Source organism: Microplitis mediator, chromosome 1 (genome assembly GCF_029852145.1).
Source record: "Microplitis mediator isolate UGA2020A chromosome 1, iyMicMedi2.1, whole genome shotgun sequence".
NCBI classification, from domain to species: Eukaryota; Metazoa; Arthropoda; class Insecta; order Hymenoptera; family Braconidae; genus Microplitis; species Microplitis mediator.
In genome coordinates, this window is record NC_079969.1 from 21,857,587 (window position 1) to 21,875,972 (window position 18,386).

At 34.0% G+C, this 18,386-nt stretch overlaps 3 protein-coding genes across 13 annotated transcripts in view; 1 reads left to right on the forward strand and 2 right to left on the reverse strand.

The window, feature by feature from the left end:
* Window positions 1-8,583, forward strand: part of LOC130674540 (muscle-specific protein 300 kDa) — an 80,399-nt gene extending 71,816 nt beyond the window's left edge. For 7 of the 11 annotated variants that reach the window (XM_057479904.1, XM_057479896.1, XM_057479926.1 and 4 more), the window contains 7 exons: window positions 456-3,185; window positions 3,263-3,447; window positions 3,620-3,658; window positions 3,867-4,373; window positions 4,456-4,699; window positions 5,155-5,210; window positions 7,981-8,581. In XM_057479904.1, the coding sequence (XP_057335887.1) occupies window positions 456-3,185; window positions 3,263-3,447; window positions 3,620-3,658; window positions 3,867-4,373; window positions 4,456-4,699; window positions 5,155-5,210; window positions 7,981-8,200 (3,981 nt within the window). In that variant the 3' untranslated portion in view covers window positions 8,201-8,581. Of the gene's footprint in view, window positions 1-455; window positions 3,186-3,262; window positions 3,448-3,619; window positions 3,659-3,866; window positions 4,374-4,455; window positions 4,700-5,154; window positions 5,211-7,980 lie in introns of all 11 variants that reach the window. The other 4 variants (XM_057479964.1, XM_057479973.1, XM_057479956.1 and 1 more) reach the window with 4 other exon arrangements.
* Window positions 8,584-11,161: 2,578 nt separating this feature from the next.
* On the reverse strand, window positions 11,162-15,392 carry LOC130666131 (protein HIRA homolog). The gene is made up of 9 exons (XM_057466882.1): window positions 15,138-15,392; window positions 14,988-15,050; window positions 14,804-14,914; window positions 14,140-14,738; window positions 13,785-14,066; window positions 13,434-13,702; window positions 12,605-13,371; window positions 12,251-12,535; window positions 11,162-11,628 (listed from the first exon to the last, which is right to left on the reverse strand). Exons 1-9 carry the CDS (start codon window positions 15,172-15,174, stop codon window positions 11,420-11,422), a joined length of 2,622 nt encoding a protein of 873 aa, XP_057322865.1. The 5' UTR covers window positions 15,175-15,392; the 3' UTR covers window positions 11,162-11,419.
* Window positions 15,393-15,706: 314 nt separating this feature from the next.
* LOC130666134 (UDP-glucose 6-dehydrogenase-like) lies at window positions 15,707-18,309 on the reverse strand. The gene is made up of 6 exons (XM_057466897.1): window positions 18,204-18,309; window positions 17,707-18,020; window positions 17,119-17,588; window positions 16,389-17,033; window positions 16,149-16,292; window positions 15,707-16,082 (listed from the first exon to the last, which is right to left on the reverse strand). The coding sequence occupies exons 3-6, from the start codon at window positions 17,578-17,580 to the stop codon at window positions 15,906-15,908; spliced, it is 1,428 nt and encodes a 475-aa protein (XP_057322880.1). The 5' UTR covers window positions 17,581-17,588; window positions 17,707-18,020; window positions 18,204-18,309; the 3' UTR covers window positions 15,707-15,905.
* Between the last annotated feature and the right edge of the window lie 77 nt (window positions 18,310-18,386).

The following is an 18,386-nucleotide window of genomic DNA, read 5'->3' on the forward strand; positions in this document are numbered from 1 at the left end:
CTTCAGGGTTAGTACTTTACGCGCAGTGGGTGCTTGGCACAACTCAATCATCCTCGCACGAGGGCATATATTTTAATTGTAGTTCCTAAACAATTTGTTGTGTCAAGGTCGAAGGACTTATAGATCCCACTAACACGTGGCTATTTACATTGGTCACGATACCAAAAACTATCCACTTCTATAACTCTCCGAGAAAACTGAATGAGAGTTGGATTAACTGAGTGAAATACTAGTGTTTAAACGCCTTCTCATCGTATCCTATCGTACTTAACTAAAACTTTACATTTGTAACGATTAAATAATAGTGAATAAACAAAACAAATACAACTGTTTATATAATTTAGCGGCAATTACGTCTAAATAGTCTTGAATATTCCCAATACTAGTATATAATTTTTATTGTCAATGCAACAATAAATAGTAAATAATAAATAATTAAATTAATAATATTGCAGAGTCTTATAACAGTGGGTCAAGGCGAGTCTAAAGAACAATTGAATCTTCTACGGAATCATTTGCTAGCATTGACACGTACCGAGCCACAATTACAGTCAATAAAAGACCGCGCACTTGAGGTAACAACTACGGAGACTTCGGTTGTTGATGTACTGCAGTTATGGCAGCGAGTTTTCCGCGAAACCTTCCAACAGTATCACAGATTGTCTGCTAGACTAGTCAGATCAGAAGATGTCGCAGCAGCGTTACGCCTGTGGCAAGAATACTTATCACATGTCCAAGAGTTTCTGTCCAATGACATGCCGGGTGACTACAATGGGCTGTCAGAGCACAGAAACTTGTGCGAAGTCCACAAAAATCTGCTGACTGATCAGCAGCACCTGATACTCTCAATACGGGCTGAGAAGGGACGTGATTTGTCAGTGGCTGAGCAGTTTAATATACTGACAAATCTTCACAATGAAACGTTGTCCAAGATTATGGACAGACATGCATCTGTCCGTGATCGTTTGACTGCTTGGGACAAGTACAAGATGGATATGAGCAAATTGTTATCATGGCTGAAGGATATTGAGCGTGAGAAAAGTCGATTGCAGTTGAGATTCATTCATGTAAGAAGACTAGATAAAATAATATCTAAAATAGAATCGTTGCTTGAAAAACTACCGATTGGAGAAACGCAAATAAATTCACTGTCTGTACAGCAGGAGTCGTTGTTAGTCGAATGCGAAGAAGCGCTGGCTGTTTCAATTCGCATGGAACACGCGGCAAATACTCAAAGAATAACAAATTTACGGGCTAGTTTGGAAACTTGGCGTGATTTTGTATTGAGGATACGTAAATTAAATGAACAACATGTTGAACAGACTGCTGTTGTTAGCAAAACCTTCCAAGAAATAAGTAAAACAATAAGCGCTGCGTTCCATAATACGTCGAGTAATCTCCAGTATGTTAAACAACAATTGGATTCGTTGAATCAGTTGAGGGCGAAGCTTAACGACGCACCTAGTCAGTTAGAAGCCCTTGGAGTTACCACTGAGCAGCTTCGCGAGTGTCTTTCCCCTTCGGACATGAAGAGTTTGAACCAACATAACTCATTGCTTTGGCAGCAACATGGAGATCTCGAACACCAGCTCGCATTGTTGGTTTACAAACTTGGAGAGCGGTTGAGTTTAAGAGGCAAGTGGGACAAAAGGTTGACGCGTTTCTTTGTCTGGGTTACTGATGCAGAGACACGGATCAATAGCTGTGACGCGACCACTCTAGAAGAGCCTGAAGAAGCTTTGAAACGACTGGAAGGCGAACTACATGCTGAGATGGCTCTCAAACAACGAGAGCTAGAGTGGCTGCATTCAACGGGCCAGGACTTGATTGATGTCGCGGATGCTGAGGATAAAGTGCTGATTAAAAAGTCCCTGGATGACATCGATGAGAGGTGGGCGCGACTTATGAATGCCGGCAAAGCTAGAACAACAAAGCTGCTGGATTTGATGCAGACGATGAACTTGCTGGAGAAAAGTATCGCGGAAATCCGCGGATGGCTGGGTAAAGTTGAGCTCCAACTCACGGAGGCATTTATTATTGAATCGAAGGCCCAGAGTACAATTGATAAGAAATTGGAGGATCATGAGATGCTTCAGAAAACTATTGAAGCCGAGAGCGGTAAAATTGGAGAAGTACTTAATCTTTGTGAAATATTATTGAACGACTGCGATGCTTGGAAGGCCTCATTCAATACTGATCCAATAAAAACTGGTATGAAGGGTCTAGAGAAACGATGGAAGTCAACGTGTGTAAGATCCGCTGATCGTAAACGTAAAATAATGATGGCCTGGAAATTAGTCCAGGAGTTGGATAAAGTTAAGCAAGAGCAAGAGCAGTGGATTGCGGATACTGAAACGGAATTGTTGGCATTGGAAGGAGGCTTAGATAAGACGAGTAAAGAAGACAGTGAGCAAATGCTAACAAAGACCAGAAGGATTTTAAAAGATTTAGATGCGCATAAACCCGCGCTGATGATTCTCGAGCAAAGTTATAGTAGGCTCGCTAAAAGTGGATTGGAACCTGAGAACTTAAAAACACTTACGTCTGATGTGCGGTTACTTTTAGATCGATGGCAAGCACTCAAACCGCGAGCCGAATCAATCATTTCGGCTCTAAAACGCGAACAGAAAGCTTATCGTGAATTTATAACAGCCCACGGTTCCGCGGTTGTTGGACTTACTCAGGTTGACGTTAAATTAACTCAAGTGCAGCATTTAGAGCAAAAAGTATCAACGAGACGCAGACAACAGCAAATAATGGAGATCGAGAAAGAATTAGCTGTACAAAGCAGGACACTGCAACGCGCCGATGAACTGGCGTTAATTGTAATGCAGGATTGCGCGGCGACTGACGTTCCGGCTGTCCAAGAACTCGTCGATGAGTACCAGCTGCTTTGGCAGGACATAAAAAGCCGAGTGGCTGCACTAAAAATTAAGTTTGAAGAATCAAATGATAAAATGGAAGTTGATGAAGCGGTTCAAGTGGAAACTTTGAAGTTTGAGCAGGACAGCGCCGTTCAAGTGGACACGCTACCGCGATTGACAAGAATGACTTCATGTGATGCTTATTTGATTGAATTGCAATCGGCTCTGAGTGAATGTCGCAATGCGCTCGAGGAACTGGAGGATGCTGTCACGCCTGAACCAGTTCCTGGACCTGGACTTGCTTCAGCAGCTAAAAATATCGTAAGTTATTTGTGATGATAAAATTATTTAAACACTAATTAATTAATTAATTAATTAATTGATTGATTACTTATTAGGCAAAACTAATCGGAAGTTGTCAATCAGCCATTGAATTGGCTAAGCATCTACATGGTCTACTGACTCAGGATGGTAAATTAAATGATGAGGTAGCAAAAACTGTCCAAGTTAATGAGCTAGCTGGCCGTTATGAAAGTATACTTGTGCGTGCGCGAGCTCGCGAGCAACAAATACGCGAAATAAGGTCAGTTTATTTCTTTTCCTTTTACTCAGTGAATTACTAATTTATCTTTTATTTTATTTCTTTATTTGTCTTTACGATTTGTGATATGTTTTACTTTATCACAATTTTATGGTGGAAAATGCATGATGGAACGTGACTAATAAATTCTTTTGGAAATCTTTATCATTGACAGGTCGCCTCTCGTCAACGCTTACTCTCTTCCATGTGAACAGTGAGTTTAGCTCTATCTAACAATCTTTTTTTTTAACTTTTAACAATTTCAAATGTTAATTAATTAATCTATTAAAAATATGTAGTTCCGCTTGTTTTATTTTTACGCATAAGAGGACATTTTTATCGCAAAAAATAAACAAAGCTGTGCAACTGCAAAACGAAAAAAAAAAATCAATTAAAAATTAAAAGTAATATTTTTTCATCAGTGATCAAGGCAGACTGACGTGTCCGCTGTGCTCGCGACGTAACTGGGCGCAACTGGACATAGACCTCTGGCGCCTGGAGAAATGGTTAGAGTACGCGGAAGGTATACAAAGTGAGCAACATTCCCCGCCGAGTAACATCGAGGACCTGGAAGACATTATTCAAGATCACCGGGAATTTCTCTTGGACCTCGACAGCCACAAGAGCATCGTTATCAGTTTGAATATCGTCGGCTCGCACCTCGCGGACCACACGGAAGATATTGAGCGCGCTCAGGAGCTACGCGACCGACTGGGAACCGCTAACTCGCGATGGGACCGAGTCTGTTCTACCGCAAGAACTTGGCAGTCTGCTTTGCAGTCTGCGCTCATGGGCAACCAGCAGTTTCATCGTATAGTCGAAGAACTACTCAGCTGGCTAGAGAGAACTGAAAACTCTATACAAGCTAACGAGCCCATTGACTTAGCAGACAATGTCGATGTCATTAAATCAAAGTACAATAAATTCAGGTAATTAATTTATTAATTGACATCTAATTAATCAATTGATAATTCACTCTATTAAGTCATTTTTTTTTAATAATTATTTCAGGGAATTGAGGAGTGATTTAGAACGTTGTGAACCGCGAGTGGTATCACTCGAAGAGTCAGCGCATCATTTATTAGATGAAAGTATGGAAATACGCGGTCGTTTGCACGAACTGAAGCTTAGATTACAATCGTTACGACGATTAACAGGAATATATGCTCTAAAACTCGGCGCAGCTCTTGGATTAGACCCTAAAGAAGTTGGACTTGCTGCCACTTCATCATCACTTGCCTCACTCTCTAACGATGTAAGCTATCGCAGTTTATTTTTCATTTAACAATTAAATGCTTAAACTGTTTTATTACATAAGTAAAAATTATTTAGCAAGTAGACTATCAAAATAACGCGTACGTGTTTGATAACTATTAAAAAATAGTTATTCAATAATTTTTAAATGCATTCGTAGAAGCACCGTTGTCGTTGTCACGGTAAATTATATTTGATAAAAATATAATCTGAATTAATAAATTAAATTTTTCTAATTATCACTTAATAATAATAAGATTTAGATTTAAATTTGAATTTAAATTTAAATTTATATTTATATTTATATTTATATTTATATTTATATTAAATAATTCAGATTTTATTTTTAAATTGCCATATGTAGATTATATTATATTTTTTTTTTAATATTAGATTACTCACCGACACTTGCACTTGTACCTTATGGTTTGTGTTTTTTTTTTTTATCAATTATAGCTGCTCGACGGAGCTTCATCGACAACCAGCCTACACGGTCAATCATCCAGTACTGAGTATGTTTTTTATATTTAATCCACATTTTAATCACTTTATTGATTAACAAACTGAAATAACAATTATTGGGTTGTTATTAATTTATACAAATAATGTATTTTTAATTAAGAATATTTACAATAATAATATCCCTGATTAAGAAAACCGATTTGGAAAGATAAAAAAAAATTTTTTTCAATACTTTTTAATTCTGCCAACTTTAAATCCTCATAATTTTTAGGCATTGAATTCTTTTAAAAAATTCCAAATCACCCCTTATTCAATAATTAGGGAGATTTCAAGTTATTCAATTTTCTAAATACTTGACAATTATTTTTCATCACTAAGTAATAGTCGAATTTTTTAATTGTTGAAAGACGGGACGATTCAAAAATACACAAAGTTTTTAAATACTTTTCAATCACTTAATAATAATTGACTTCTGTTTTATACGGAGATTCAGAAGAGTTCAAAAATATTATAGTTTTAAAATACTTTGAAATTTTTTTTTAATAACTAAATAATACTGAAATTTCGATTAATGGAGAGATTTTACGAAATTAAAAAATACACAGTAAAAAACGATTCGTCAAAGTGTAAAAAAAAGCATGTGTTAAAATTCGGAGTTTTAAATTTTTAACACTTTTGAGTATCAATTTAACACACAATCAAATCAATACACAAAATATGTTAAAAATAATCTCGACCTTCCACAAAAGAATTCTTACTTTTGACACATACGCGTGTAACTTTTTCAACGCTCACGGCATGTTAAAATAACATACAAATAAGTGTAAAACGTTCGTTTTACATATGCTATGTGTTGGTTTTAGCGAATCCCTTTTTACTTTGTACTCTATTTTTTTGGATGCTTCCGAATACTTTTGAATCACCAAGTAATAGCTGGATCTCATTTTACAGCAAAATTTGGGACGATTTGAAATTATTAAAGTTTTCGAATACTTTTGAAAAACTTTTAATCGCTAAATAATTGTAAAAGTTCAGTCCATGAAGCGATTTAGAATGATTCAAAAGCACTTAATTTTAAATTATGTTGGTTCATGTCCATTCTCTAACATCAGCAAATAACTCACGGGTAATTGGACACGATTATTGTTATTATTTAATGTTTATTAACAATTATTGTACAACGTTTCGTCCTTTTCGGGGCTTTATCAAGTAATCAATTGGTTAAACATTAAATGTCAGAACTATAATTGAATTATTGAGACACAAAATAATGATAAATGACACAATGTCTTTCCCAATAAATGAATAAACAGTATCTAAGTACACATAAACAATTACTAAATTAATAATTATAAGTCATAAAGTTAAAACAGTTGATAAAGTCTCAAAAAGGACGAAATGTACAGTAATTTTTAACAATCATTGAATAATAACAATAATCCTGAGTCCAATTACCTGTTAGTCATTTGCCGGTACTCAATTTTCTTGAATACTTCCAAATACTTTTCAATTACTAAGAAACAGTTTTTCAAAACAAATTTATTTTTAATCCAGCTTTAAATTATTATTACTGGTGTATTCGACCGATTATATATTAGACCGATTTAAAAAAATCGACTACTTTTTTTTTTCAAGACACACCCTCAAAAGTTTCAGTAGGATAAAAAAAAGACGCCTCTTTAAATTTGAGCCCTTAATCAATTTTAAGTCCTCCCTGATTGCGATTTTCTATTTCCCATTTAAATAACATGGGAAAAAAAATTTTAAGTTTGGAATTTAATGCCTCGATAATGGCGTATTGTACAAAAAAGCCCAGGATACATTTTTGTAGGGAATTTAACGCTCTACAAAACGGTCTCCAATGATTTTTTGACAAATCTATCTGTTCAAAAGGTATTTGAAGTCAAATTTATCTTAAATTTCGAGATCTTTTTACTTTTCCAGCAGAACTATCAGACTTGTTACAAAATTTCATAGAATCATTTTTGTAGACAATTTTATTCCCTACAAATTATTTCTGATAAAGTTTTTTCAAATTCTGCATGACTTTTTAGTTATTTTCATTTTAATGTCAAGCTCTTAAAAAAAAATAGTGTTCTGATCGATTTCAAGATCTCTGCATTAAAATTGAAATAACCGAAAAGTTATGCAAAATTTCAATAAATTTTAACAGAGACAATTTGTAGGGAATAAAATTGTCTACAAAAATGATTCTATGAAATTTTGTGACAAGTCTGATAGTTCTGCTGGAAAAGTAAAAAGATCTCGAAATTTACTATAAATTTGACTTTAAGTTCAGATAACTTTTGAACAGATGGATTTATCAAAAAATCATCAGATACCTTTTTTGTAGAGCGTTAAATTTCCTACAAAAATGTGTCTTAGGCTTTTTTTGTACAATATACCATTACCGAGGTATAAAATTCCGAACTAAAATTTTGTTCCCATGTTATTTAAACGGGAAATAGAAAGTCGCAATAAGGAAGTACTTGACATTAATTAAGGGTTTAAATTTAAACAGGCGTCTTCTTTTATCCTACTGAAACTATTGAGTGTGTCCTTAAAGAAAAAAAGAAAATAGTCGATTTTTTTGAACCGGTCTAATCTATATATTATAAAAATATAGAAATACTACCAATAGTAATTAAAACTCGATTTGAAAAACTGGCTCTAAAACTTTTTAATTTTGAGAATTCAGAAAGATTAAAAAACATTGAAATTTAAAAAAAATCTTTTCTTAATCGGGGATTGTGTTATTATTTAAAAAAATATTGATATAATTATTAAAATTAATATTTGTTATTTATACATCTGTTTCAGTGGTGACGAAAGAGATCGAACGGTATTAGTGCGTGGATACCGTTTCATAGGTCGTGTATTAAGAGCTTCCTTACCAATTCAAGCATTGATGTTATTATTACTCGGTGTTGCTTCTCTGGTGCCTACAGCCGAGGATGACTACAGCTGTATGCTCTCAAACAACATTGCCAGGACATTTACTCCAGTTGTTGAATACCCCAATGGTCCTCCACCTCTGTAATTAAATTATTAATTATTTATAATATAATTAATGATTTATTATTTAAAATTTAAAATTTTAAATTAAATCGTCGCCTTAATAAAATTCCTATAAAATTTAAATTTAAATTTAAATATAATAAATATTAAGTGCGGGATAAATATTTTGTACATAATTATATAGAATTAATTGTTTACTTTATAAAACTCCTTATTATCAAGGAGACCAGACTCAAAACTTATGTATTTAATTTATTACTTAAATGTATATTTGTGATTGTTCAGATTTTATTTCAATTATCAATGATTTATTAAAAAGTAAACAATCAAAAAAAAAATATATGTTATTTTATGTTTTTATTAATATATCGATGGTGCTATTATACGAAAAATTACTGCATAAATAATTTATAAATTATTTATGATTAATGATAAAAATTAAATATAAAATTATTAAGTGCACTTTCAAAGTGATTTAAATTAATTTAATTACGAACGAGGTAATTATTATTATACTTGATAATTATTAATTTTGTTTTGTAATTTCGCAATCAATAAAATTCACAAGCTTCATTATATATTTTTATATATTAAAAAATAATCAGAGCTTATAAAAAAAAAATTTAGTTGTTTAATTTTATTTTATATGCAAATAATTAAATTATTTACTTTTAATGTAATGACAAATGGGGAAATTTACGGAGTCGAAAGATAAAATTTTGTATTTATGCAAAAGTGGGGCGCGACTTTTTTTTAATTATATAAACAAGCCCAGGCGGCACAAAAAAAAATTGTTAACTTTATGTTAACAATTAGTTACACTCTAACAAATTGTTGCCTTAAATTTAACAAAAAGTCAACAATTTTATTTTGTGCCGCCTAGGAGTATATGACGGCGGAATGAATGTGAATGTAGCAGACAATTGTAAATTTTTATAATTTTAGAACAAATGAAAAAAATGTAAGTGGAGTAAAAATTAAAAAATGCATATTTAGATAAATGCAAAATCCGTATAAATATATTTTTAAATTTCATTGTTTTAATTCATTGATTTATTTAATCGAAATTCATAAATTGTCTCATATCTGCTACATTCATACTCATGACAGCGGATTGATGATACTTTTTAACATTAATATATAAAATATATATAAATCATTGAGTAAATTAAATATTTTACCTTTAAACTCAACTCTTTTGTTAATATTTTTATCTAGACAAATATAAATTGGACATTTTGTTATTAGGGATGACATGAATTCATTCTATCATTACTCAATAATTTTGATTCTGTTGCTCTGGATCTTTCCTGTCTTCATATTGTGCGGGACAACTTGTCCCAGAATCCACTATGACCACTAGAATAAAATTGGGCTTTTGCTCCCACTATTATTACTACCTCTCCTAAAAAATACATTCTGCGCATGCGCAAGTTCAAATTTTTGTGGTGGCAGCACCTGCAGAGTAAAACGGTCGCTTTTCAAGCGCGAGTACTGAAAAAATGTAAGCGGATGTGTATTACACGGATGTATTGATCATCCAGATCCCAAATATTTTAATTTTCCCTTTTTAACAGATTTCCGATGATACAAAATCAATCACTGAGATCCCAAAGACAGATTGACTTTCTCCCTTATTGACCGTAAATCTTAAATCAAAGAGAAAGTGATAAATTTAAGAATTTCTGAGGATTTTTATAAAATTTCTATAGGAAGTCAGGGCTTGTCACCGTGTGGGAAAATCCAAATTCTTAATGTGCTGGAATTCTTTCACCCATCGAGGTCGTAGTTTTGACCAAGATCGCCGTTTAAGAAAATCCATACAAAATTTATAGAAAATCAGCCCTTTGAATTTTATAGAAAAATATCACAATTTGCTTAGTAAAAGTTTCCTTGAATTTTTCGTCAAATGTCCGTCAACTTCAGGCTTTTCCATTTTGACGACAATTTGTATACAACAACTTGCTATACAATTTCACGTAAATTTACAACCCGAATTAGAATGCAAATTCATTTCAAAAGTTTTACACAAAATGTCGTCAAAAACGAAAAAGCCCGAAGTTGACGGACGATTGACGAAAAATTCAAGAATATTTTTATTAGGATTTTTTTCTAGTAAAGAAAGTTACCGCTAAATTGAGGAAAAATTAACTGCAAATTTTTCTTTCAAACTTTTGCTGTTAAATTTTCGGCAAATTTCGGTAATTTCAATTATCAAATTCCTGTTAATTTCAAGCTAAAGTGGCTATGAGGGAGACCTTGTCACCGTCTAAGAAAATCCATAGAAAGTTTATAGATAACCAGGACTTGTTACTTTGCTATAAAATACGGGGTAGTGCTATGGCAAATTTGCCGCACCGTACGGTAATTTACAGCAATCTGTGACGTTTTACGGTGCAAATATGTCAATTTTACCGTAAGTACAGTACAATACTTCATTTTAAGGTAAAGTACTGCAATTTTACAGTACAATACCGTAGGCTTGCAGCACATGAACGTTAAATTACAACAATTTTACCGCAAAATTCTGTAATTATTTCAATTACTGTGAATTACGGTAGATGACAGTAATCACCGTAATTCAGATCCGCCATATTATTTGTGTTAGTGGTTTTAGTAAGACCTAGTACCCAAGATGATTATAAGTTATGATGGTAGGGAAATGAATAGGGCAGGATCAAATTTGGAACACTCACTAGACTAATTATTAATTGGAGCTAAAAACCGTTCGGTCTACGGTAGAGACACGGTAGGCTCGCCCCATGACACTTTACACATATACATGTGTTTGAACGTATACTTGGCGTGAGACACTACCGTGTCTCCTGATTCATAGAGATAACGATTATTAATATTTTAAAATGTTTGGAGCACTGAAACTGAATATAATCTAAAATTTATTTGAATTTAATTTAATTTAGTCATCGGAAGTTCATTGGATGGAAGAATTGGATAAATTATTATTAATCGTGATAAATTCCTTGGAAAATAAATTATTTAACTTATTATTATCAATATCAAAAAATTTCATACAGTATATTCATAATTGTCTATATAAATTTTTTTTCTTTATCTGTTATTTTTCATTTTTTTTTTTTTACTTACATTCACGATAAAAATATAAATTGCTTTGATGTAATCTTAGTTAAAAATATCACTGTAGACTTTTTAGATTTAATTACGTTTTAGTTTTAGTAACAGTTTAATTTTTAATTAATTAATTGATTTATTATTTATTTTGTTAATTTTTGAACGCCGCTAATTGTTCCGAATACTCAAGATATAATCTCTGCCATCGTAAGTGTCCACCAATTACTCCCAAAGCATCCGCCAGTAGCTTGTGCTTTTTAATACCAAGAATTGATGGGTCCCATGTACTTTTAGCCGCCGTGCTGTGACTTGGTCCCATAAGATCATCGAGCATTATTCTTAATCTTTTTTCTAGTCCGTCTGATTATCAAATTTTAATTAATTATATAATCGATCATATGAATGATTACTATTATTAGATATTAGAGGTGTGCCAATCAGGTTCAAAATTCGAATCAAATAATTCGTATGTTTGAAAAGTTTCGAATTGTTCGGAAATTGTCGAATTATTTGTAACTTTTCGGAAGTCAAATTATTTGTAACTTTTCAAATTACTCGTTTCGAATCAAGAAAATTCTGGTCAGTTTTCAAATATTAAATTTTTATTTAATGAAGAGTTTAATTTTCAAAGTTACCAAAAATAATTTTTTCGTAGATTCGTTTTTAAGCTCTATTTACCTCTGACAAAAATTTGAATTATTTGAAAAAGTATCACAATTTTAAGTCGTTTGAATTATTTGTAAATTTTCGAACAGTTTAAAAACTTACAAATAATTCGAATGATTTGAAATTTCGATTTATTCATAGTTCGAATCGCCCTGGTTGAGGATTCCGATTGAAACCGATTCATACCGATTAAGTTCAATCGGATCCCAATCGGATTCAATCAGAAAATTACGACTGAGTCGATTCGATTCGATACAAATAATTTGTAAGTTCGAACTATTAGCACACCTCTACTAGATATACATTTTTTTTTTACCTTGAGTTAATAGGAAAGTAATCAAAGCCATAAACCAATGGATGTATTCCTGCTGACTTCCAAGAGCTTTTGATGCTAATAATTGCTGTTCTAAATATGAAACAACACTGGAGCCATTGTGTGGCGGTCTAGGACTAGGCATAATACCACCCGCAGTTCTATTTAATCCTTCTTGTAATGATGACAATGGGCCACGTGGTGTTCTACCACCAGCTAATGTTGACGCGCTCTGCGCTGACCAACGCCAAACTGGATCATGACTATCTCCAACTAATAACCACGTTCCTAAAAAAAGAAATTTTTAATTAATTATAGAAATAATTAAATTACTAAATTTAAATAAATATAATTTACCCATTTCTTTATTATAAATATACGCTCGCGCATTTGTAAACCCTAGATGTGGCATTCCATTGTACAGAGTACAAGACAATAACGAGCCACCAAAAGCTGCTAAATGACTAGCAGAAGTAGAGACAATTAATCTCGAGGTGCTACCGATTTCCCAAACGCGCACGGCTCCGCAACAAGAAATTACCATCACTGCATTACCCACAGCGTAGAGTTTCGCCAGTGGAGCTGGGGGAGCCAGAGGCGGCGCAGGCCGTGACCCCTTCGTCGGATCAAAGGTATGAATACTTCCGTCCTCTAATCCCACAGCAATAACAGCAGCGGACGCAGCCAAAGCGACTGCACTGTATCCTAAGTGAAGGTTCCACGTTGGCTCCGAATCCGTGCCTCGAAAAACTTGTAGATGAGCAAGATGTTGATTATTTGTTACCGTTACCGCGTAGTGAGCGGCTTGGTGGGACAATGGACCCATGGGTTTCAATGCCGGGAACACATGGCCTCCTTGTTTTTCGGACACCAATCGAGGTTTGCGACTATGCGAGTGATGATGGTGATGATGATGTTGCCGAGGAGTAGTTTGTTCGCGACGCTTTAACGTAAGTCCTGGTGCTGATGTTGATGGCGTCGCCATATTAGTTATCGTAGTGACATTAGGCGTGACAACGTCATCACGTTTTTCTATAACGATTGTACTTTTAGTCTGTGATGTACTTGTAAATGTTGGAGTATTTTTTAATGCCACTGTTGCATCAGTACTTCCGGTAGTATTCCTAAAATAATAAATCATAAATTATTAATTCCGAACACCGAAAGACGTTGATAAAATATTTACATTGTATCTGGTGGTGGGGGAATAAACATAGGAGTGATACGTCTCCGGCCGTCGGAAGTTCTCGTCTCGATTTGTTTATTAATGGGAGCTTTTATAGGCGAAGGTGATGATGAAGCTGTCGATCCAAAACCATTTGAGACCGGTTGAGTAGCGGGTGGTGTTTGAGCTACCGGTGCTGGAGGTTTTAGGTTCAGTAAAACCGGCGCCTCCATTACGGTAAAACCTCCTTGGACCAACGATTTACCGTACATGCGTTCATGGAGGCTGCACTGTAATAAAAAAAATAAAAACGAATATTTATCAAGTATATTAGTATGTGCGAATATTGAGCCGATAATAAAAAATATTAACCTGCTCAGCAGGATCTAGCGGTCGACCCAATTCCTGTTGGGAGAATTCCATAAAAGCTACGGTACCGTCCCAAGAGCAAGCGGCTAATCTCAAACCACATGGAGACCAACTGGCATCGAGTACGGAGTGTGTGAATAATTCGTTTATTACAAGCAAAGGTCTTTTTAATGACGTCAGCCATACTGAGAGCGAACGGTCTCGTGATCCAATCGCCAGACAACAATATTCCCGTGATTTTGATGAACCTCCTTGTTTTTTATGGAATATATTATTATTAAATCTCTGTAAATTAAAATAAATAAATAAAGATGTGATAATTTTTTAAAATTTGATTATTTAATTAATTAAAACCTACGACACATGTAACAGCTTTTCGATGACCAACGAAATCTTTATCATGCGTCCAACCGTCACGTTCAATTATTTGAGCAGTAGGCCCGCCACCATTCATAGCATGAGCCGATACTAAATGTTGTCCATCTGGACTCCATGATAATCTTAAAACGTGAGTAGTGCCACCACATTCATCAAAAGGATCAGATATCAATGTCGCTTCACTCCAATCTGTTGTTCTCCAAACTCTCAAAGTCTTATCGTCAGACTGTGAGGCCAAATATTTACCAACGGGATCCCACGTCACTCCTTTGACGAGTCCCGTGTGACCTTTGAGTATAGCCACGATAGCCGGAAATTTAGAAGTGTCCCAAACGATGATACTGTTATCCACGGACGCAGATGCTAGCCAGGGGTTGTGCGGCGCCCATGCTAGGTCCAGCACGTCTCCTTCATGGCATCTTAGTGTTGCTATGCATCGCCAGTTTTCGACACTGGCTTTTCCACCGAATATCGAACTTCCTCCACCGCTGCCGGCTAATCTCCAGATCATTATCACTTTGTCGTCGCCTCCGGAGGCTAAAAGACCGCCAGCGCTCCATCTTACACAATTTACACAGGCTAAAATTTTATTATTTATTTATTTTATGGATTATTATTCATGTGGAAGGTCAAGAAATAATTACCCAAGTGGTTGTCCAGTTGACAAAGCATTTTAGGGACATTTTGATCCAGTTCTGCTGCTTCGTTGATCACTGGCTCCATATTCCAGATTACAACTCGCCCAGAATCGCCGCCTTGTTAGTTTTAATTTAATTTAATTATTTATTTATAATAGAAAGCTACTGTAGGAAATAAAAAAAAAAATACCTTGGCCTCCGGTAGCAAATCTCTTGCCATCAGGATGAATATCCACGGAAAAAATGGGATAATCTGGAGTAAAAATAGTTTTTATAATTAAATTTATTTATTTGAATCATAGATAAATTAATTTTCAAAAAGATAAATTTAAAAAAATACCATCGTGAGACACCCAGTTTGGTTTTAAAAGCTTCATTGCTTAATTTATAAATTCAATGTATCCTCAACAAGTGAGCGGTCATTTAATTAACAACAATTCACTCGACAATCATCATTCATTTATTTGTTTATTTAATTATTAACACATTATAAACATACGGTAATGAAACCATAACCAATAAAACACTTTTGTGTCTAATTTCAAGATTTATGCCGGGTTGTTGGTGTTACAAATTATAACGAAGACAGATATAAAGAGAGCAAAGAAAAATATGTAAATTCCTGGGTCACAGAGTGGCGCGCTCTAGGCGGCCATTTTAAAAATACGTTTCCCGCGAAGTGAATTTTATTAAATAAAGTGAGAAATTTAAATTAATTATGAAAATTTGTTTAGTTAAAAGAAAAAAAATGTTTTTTATTTCAAATTTTGGCGACAGTAATTCCGGTGGTAATATGAGACGCCGCTCTAATGAAATTTTAATGAAAAAAATATGTGAATTAAAAATAAAATATTTGATTGTTTATTTAATACCAATTAATAAATTTATATTATAAAAATATTACAAATGTTTAATAACAATAATAATAATTAGTTGATTAAAGATTAACATACTGATAAAAATAACAAAAATATACATCAAAATTCAAATACTGCTGCAAAATTGCATTAAATATTGCTTTTTAATGACTTGCATCGTCATTAGTTTACCAATGAATACTGCATTTAAATGCGATTAATACTTGAAATTATTATAAGTTATAGAAAATTTACATCTGTGTGGGGCTGCCCCAAGTCCTGGAAACGGCGATTCGCGACACACGTTTACCAATCGTTTGGACATTGAAACCAATCTTTTGTAATTTTTCATGGTCTAGAATTTTACGACCATCGAATATGTACGCCGGTTTGGTCATTTCTGCGTAGATGCGTTCGAAATCCAGTTCCTGGAAATAAATGAATGTTAGGCAATAGAAGAATACGTTTTTTTACACTTGATGAGGTGTACTTACAATAAATTCATCCCACTCTGTACATACGACAATGGCATGAGTGTTCTTGGTAGCACTGTACGCATTGTCAAAAATATTAACGCGACTTTTAACGTCATCGATGTCTACAGCTGATAAATTATCAAGTATTTGAGTTTCTTCTACCTGTGGAACCATAAAAACAAAATTTATTAAGTTATATCTTTTCTATTCTAAAGTTGTTGGAATTTTTAATAATTATAAATAAAGTAAATAAAATACCTTGGGATCGTAAATATGAAGAACGGCCCCTTCATCAAGTAGATTCTTGGCCACAGTGATAGCAGGGCTTTCTCTAGTGTCTCCAGTATTTTTTTTAAATGCGAATCCCAGCATCGCGATATGTTTATCTGTGACAGTATTGAAAAGACTCTCAATGATCTTGTTCGAGAATCTAGACTTCTGGTACTCATTCATGTCAATCACTTGTTGCCAATAAGCAGCGACTTCTGGTAAATTGAGACACTCGCATATGTATACGAGATTGAGTAGATCTTTTTGGAAGCAAGAGCCACCGAAACCCACTGAGGCTTGAAGGAATTTGGAACCAATTCGCGAGTCCAAACCAACGGCTCTTGCGACTTCAGATACATCGGCTCCAGTAGCTTCACATACTGCCGACAGCGAATTGATACTGGATATTCGCTGAGCCAAAAATGCATTAGCCGCTAGCTTAGACAGTTCGGAGCTCCACGTGTTGGTGGTAAAAATTTTATCACGTGGAATCCAGTGCTCGTACATATTACAGAGCTTTTCAATCGCTTCGCGTCCTTTCGGAGAATCTTCACCTCCAATTAAAACACGATCTGGATTCACTAAATTATCAATTGCTGTTCCTTCAGCTAAAAACTCGGGATTTGAAAGTATCTACAACAACAACAAACAAATTAATGATAAGTTTAACAATTATTATTTTTATTATCAATAAACTAAACAAAACAATAAGCAATACCTGATAAGAAACCCCTGGTTTATGATTAGCTCGTAAAATATTCATGATACTTTCAGCAGCTCTAACAGGCACCGTGCTCTTTTCAACGACAATTTTATCATCAGTTGCCACCTCAGCAATCATTCTCGCTGTGTTTTCAACGTACTTTAAATCAGCGGCACGGCCTTTACCATTCCCAAATGTCTTGGTCGGTGTATTTACAGATATAAATATTAAATCAGCCTCCTGTATCGCAGCTTCAATGTCCGTAGAGAAGAATAAATTCTTTCCTCGGCATTTCTTGACCACTTCATCCAAACCCGGCTCATAAATCGGCAGTTTCTCCGAGTTCCACTGAGCTATCTTCTCATTACTCTTATCAACAACCGTCACACGGATATCCGGACACTTCAGTGCTATTACACTACATGTTGGACCACCTACATACCCAGCACCAATGCCACAAATTTTTTTGATTGTCATTTTCAAATCTGAAACATCAAATCGATTATTAAATACCTCCAATTAAAACATTTACAATTAAAATTATTAATAAAAAATTAACAACATTTAAATAAAATATAATTATTTAAAAAATTATGTACTTACTCAGGTCAGATTTAACGTCGTTTTTAAAATTTTTAATTATAAGTTCAATAATCAGTTAAGTTGGCTGATAATTTCGGGAATATCTCCAACTGACAGTACCCGATAATTTATAACAATGAATGCGCCAACTAATTGTTCGATATGATTTTAAAGTCTGGCGTTTCAGAAATAATGTTCTTCCAATTACAGTTTAATTTAACTTGTATTTTATCACAGACACCTCATAAATTTTAGCTCTTTATAAATAAACACTAGCGCATATTAATTACAATCAAGTTCCGCTCGTAATCCAGTAAGAAATTTTCTTGACCCGACTAGTTGTAGATAAATTTAAGTTTAAAATTAATTTTAAAAAAATATATATAAATAATTTGAGATGAATTATTTACGAACACGATTAGTTATTAATTTATTACTGCAAAAGCACGATTACAAATTTATTGATTCATAAATAATTGCAATTAATGGACACGTGTTTTAAAAAGAAAGAGACTTACCAGAGGCCAGTTTACTGTTCACTCAATGCAATAGTTGATATAAATAGTTCATACTATACATACAGAAGTATACTCGACTACATTACCGATTACGATGATCACTAGAGTATGGAGGGCGCGATTGATTTACGTCGTGACGCGGGTAATTTAAAATTGACTATTTGAAATGGAAATTTCTAAGGA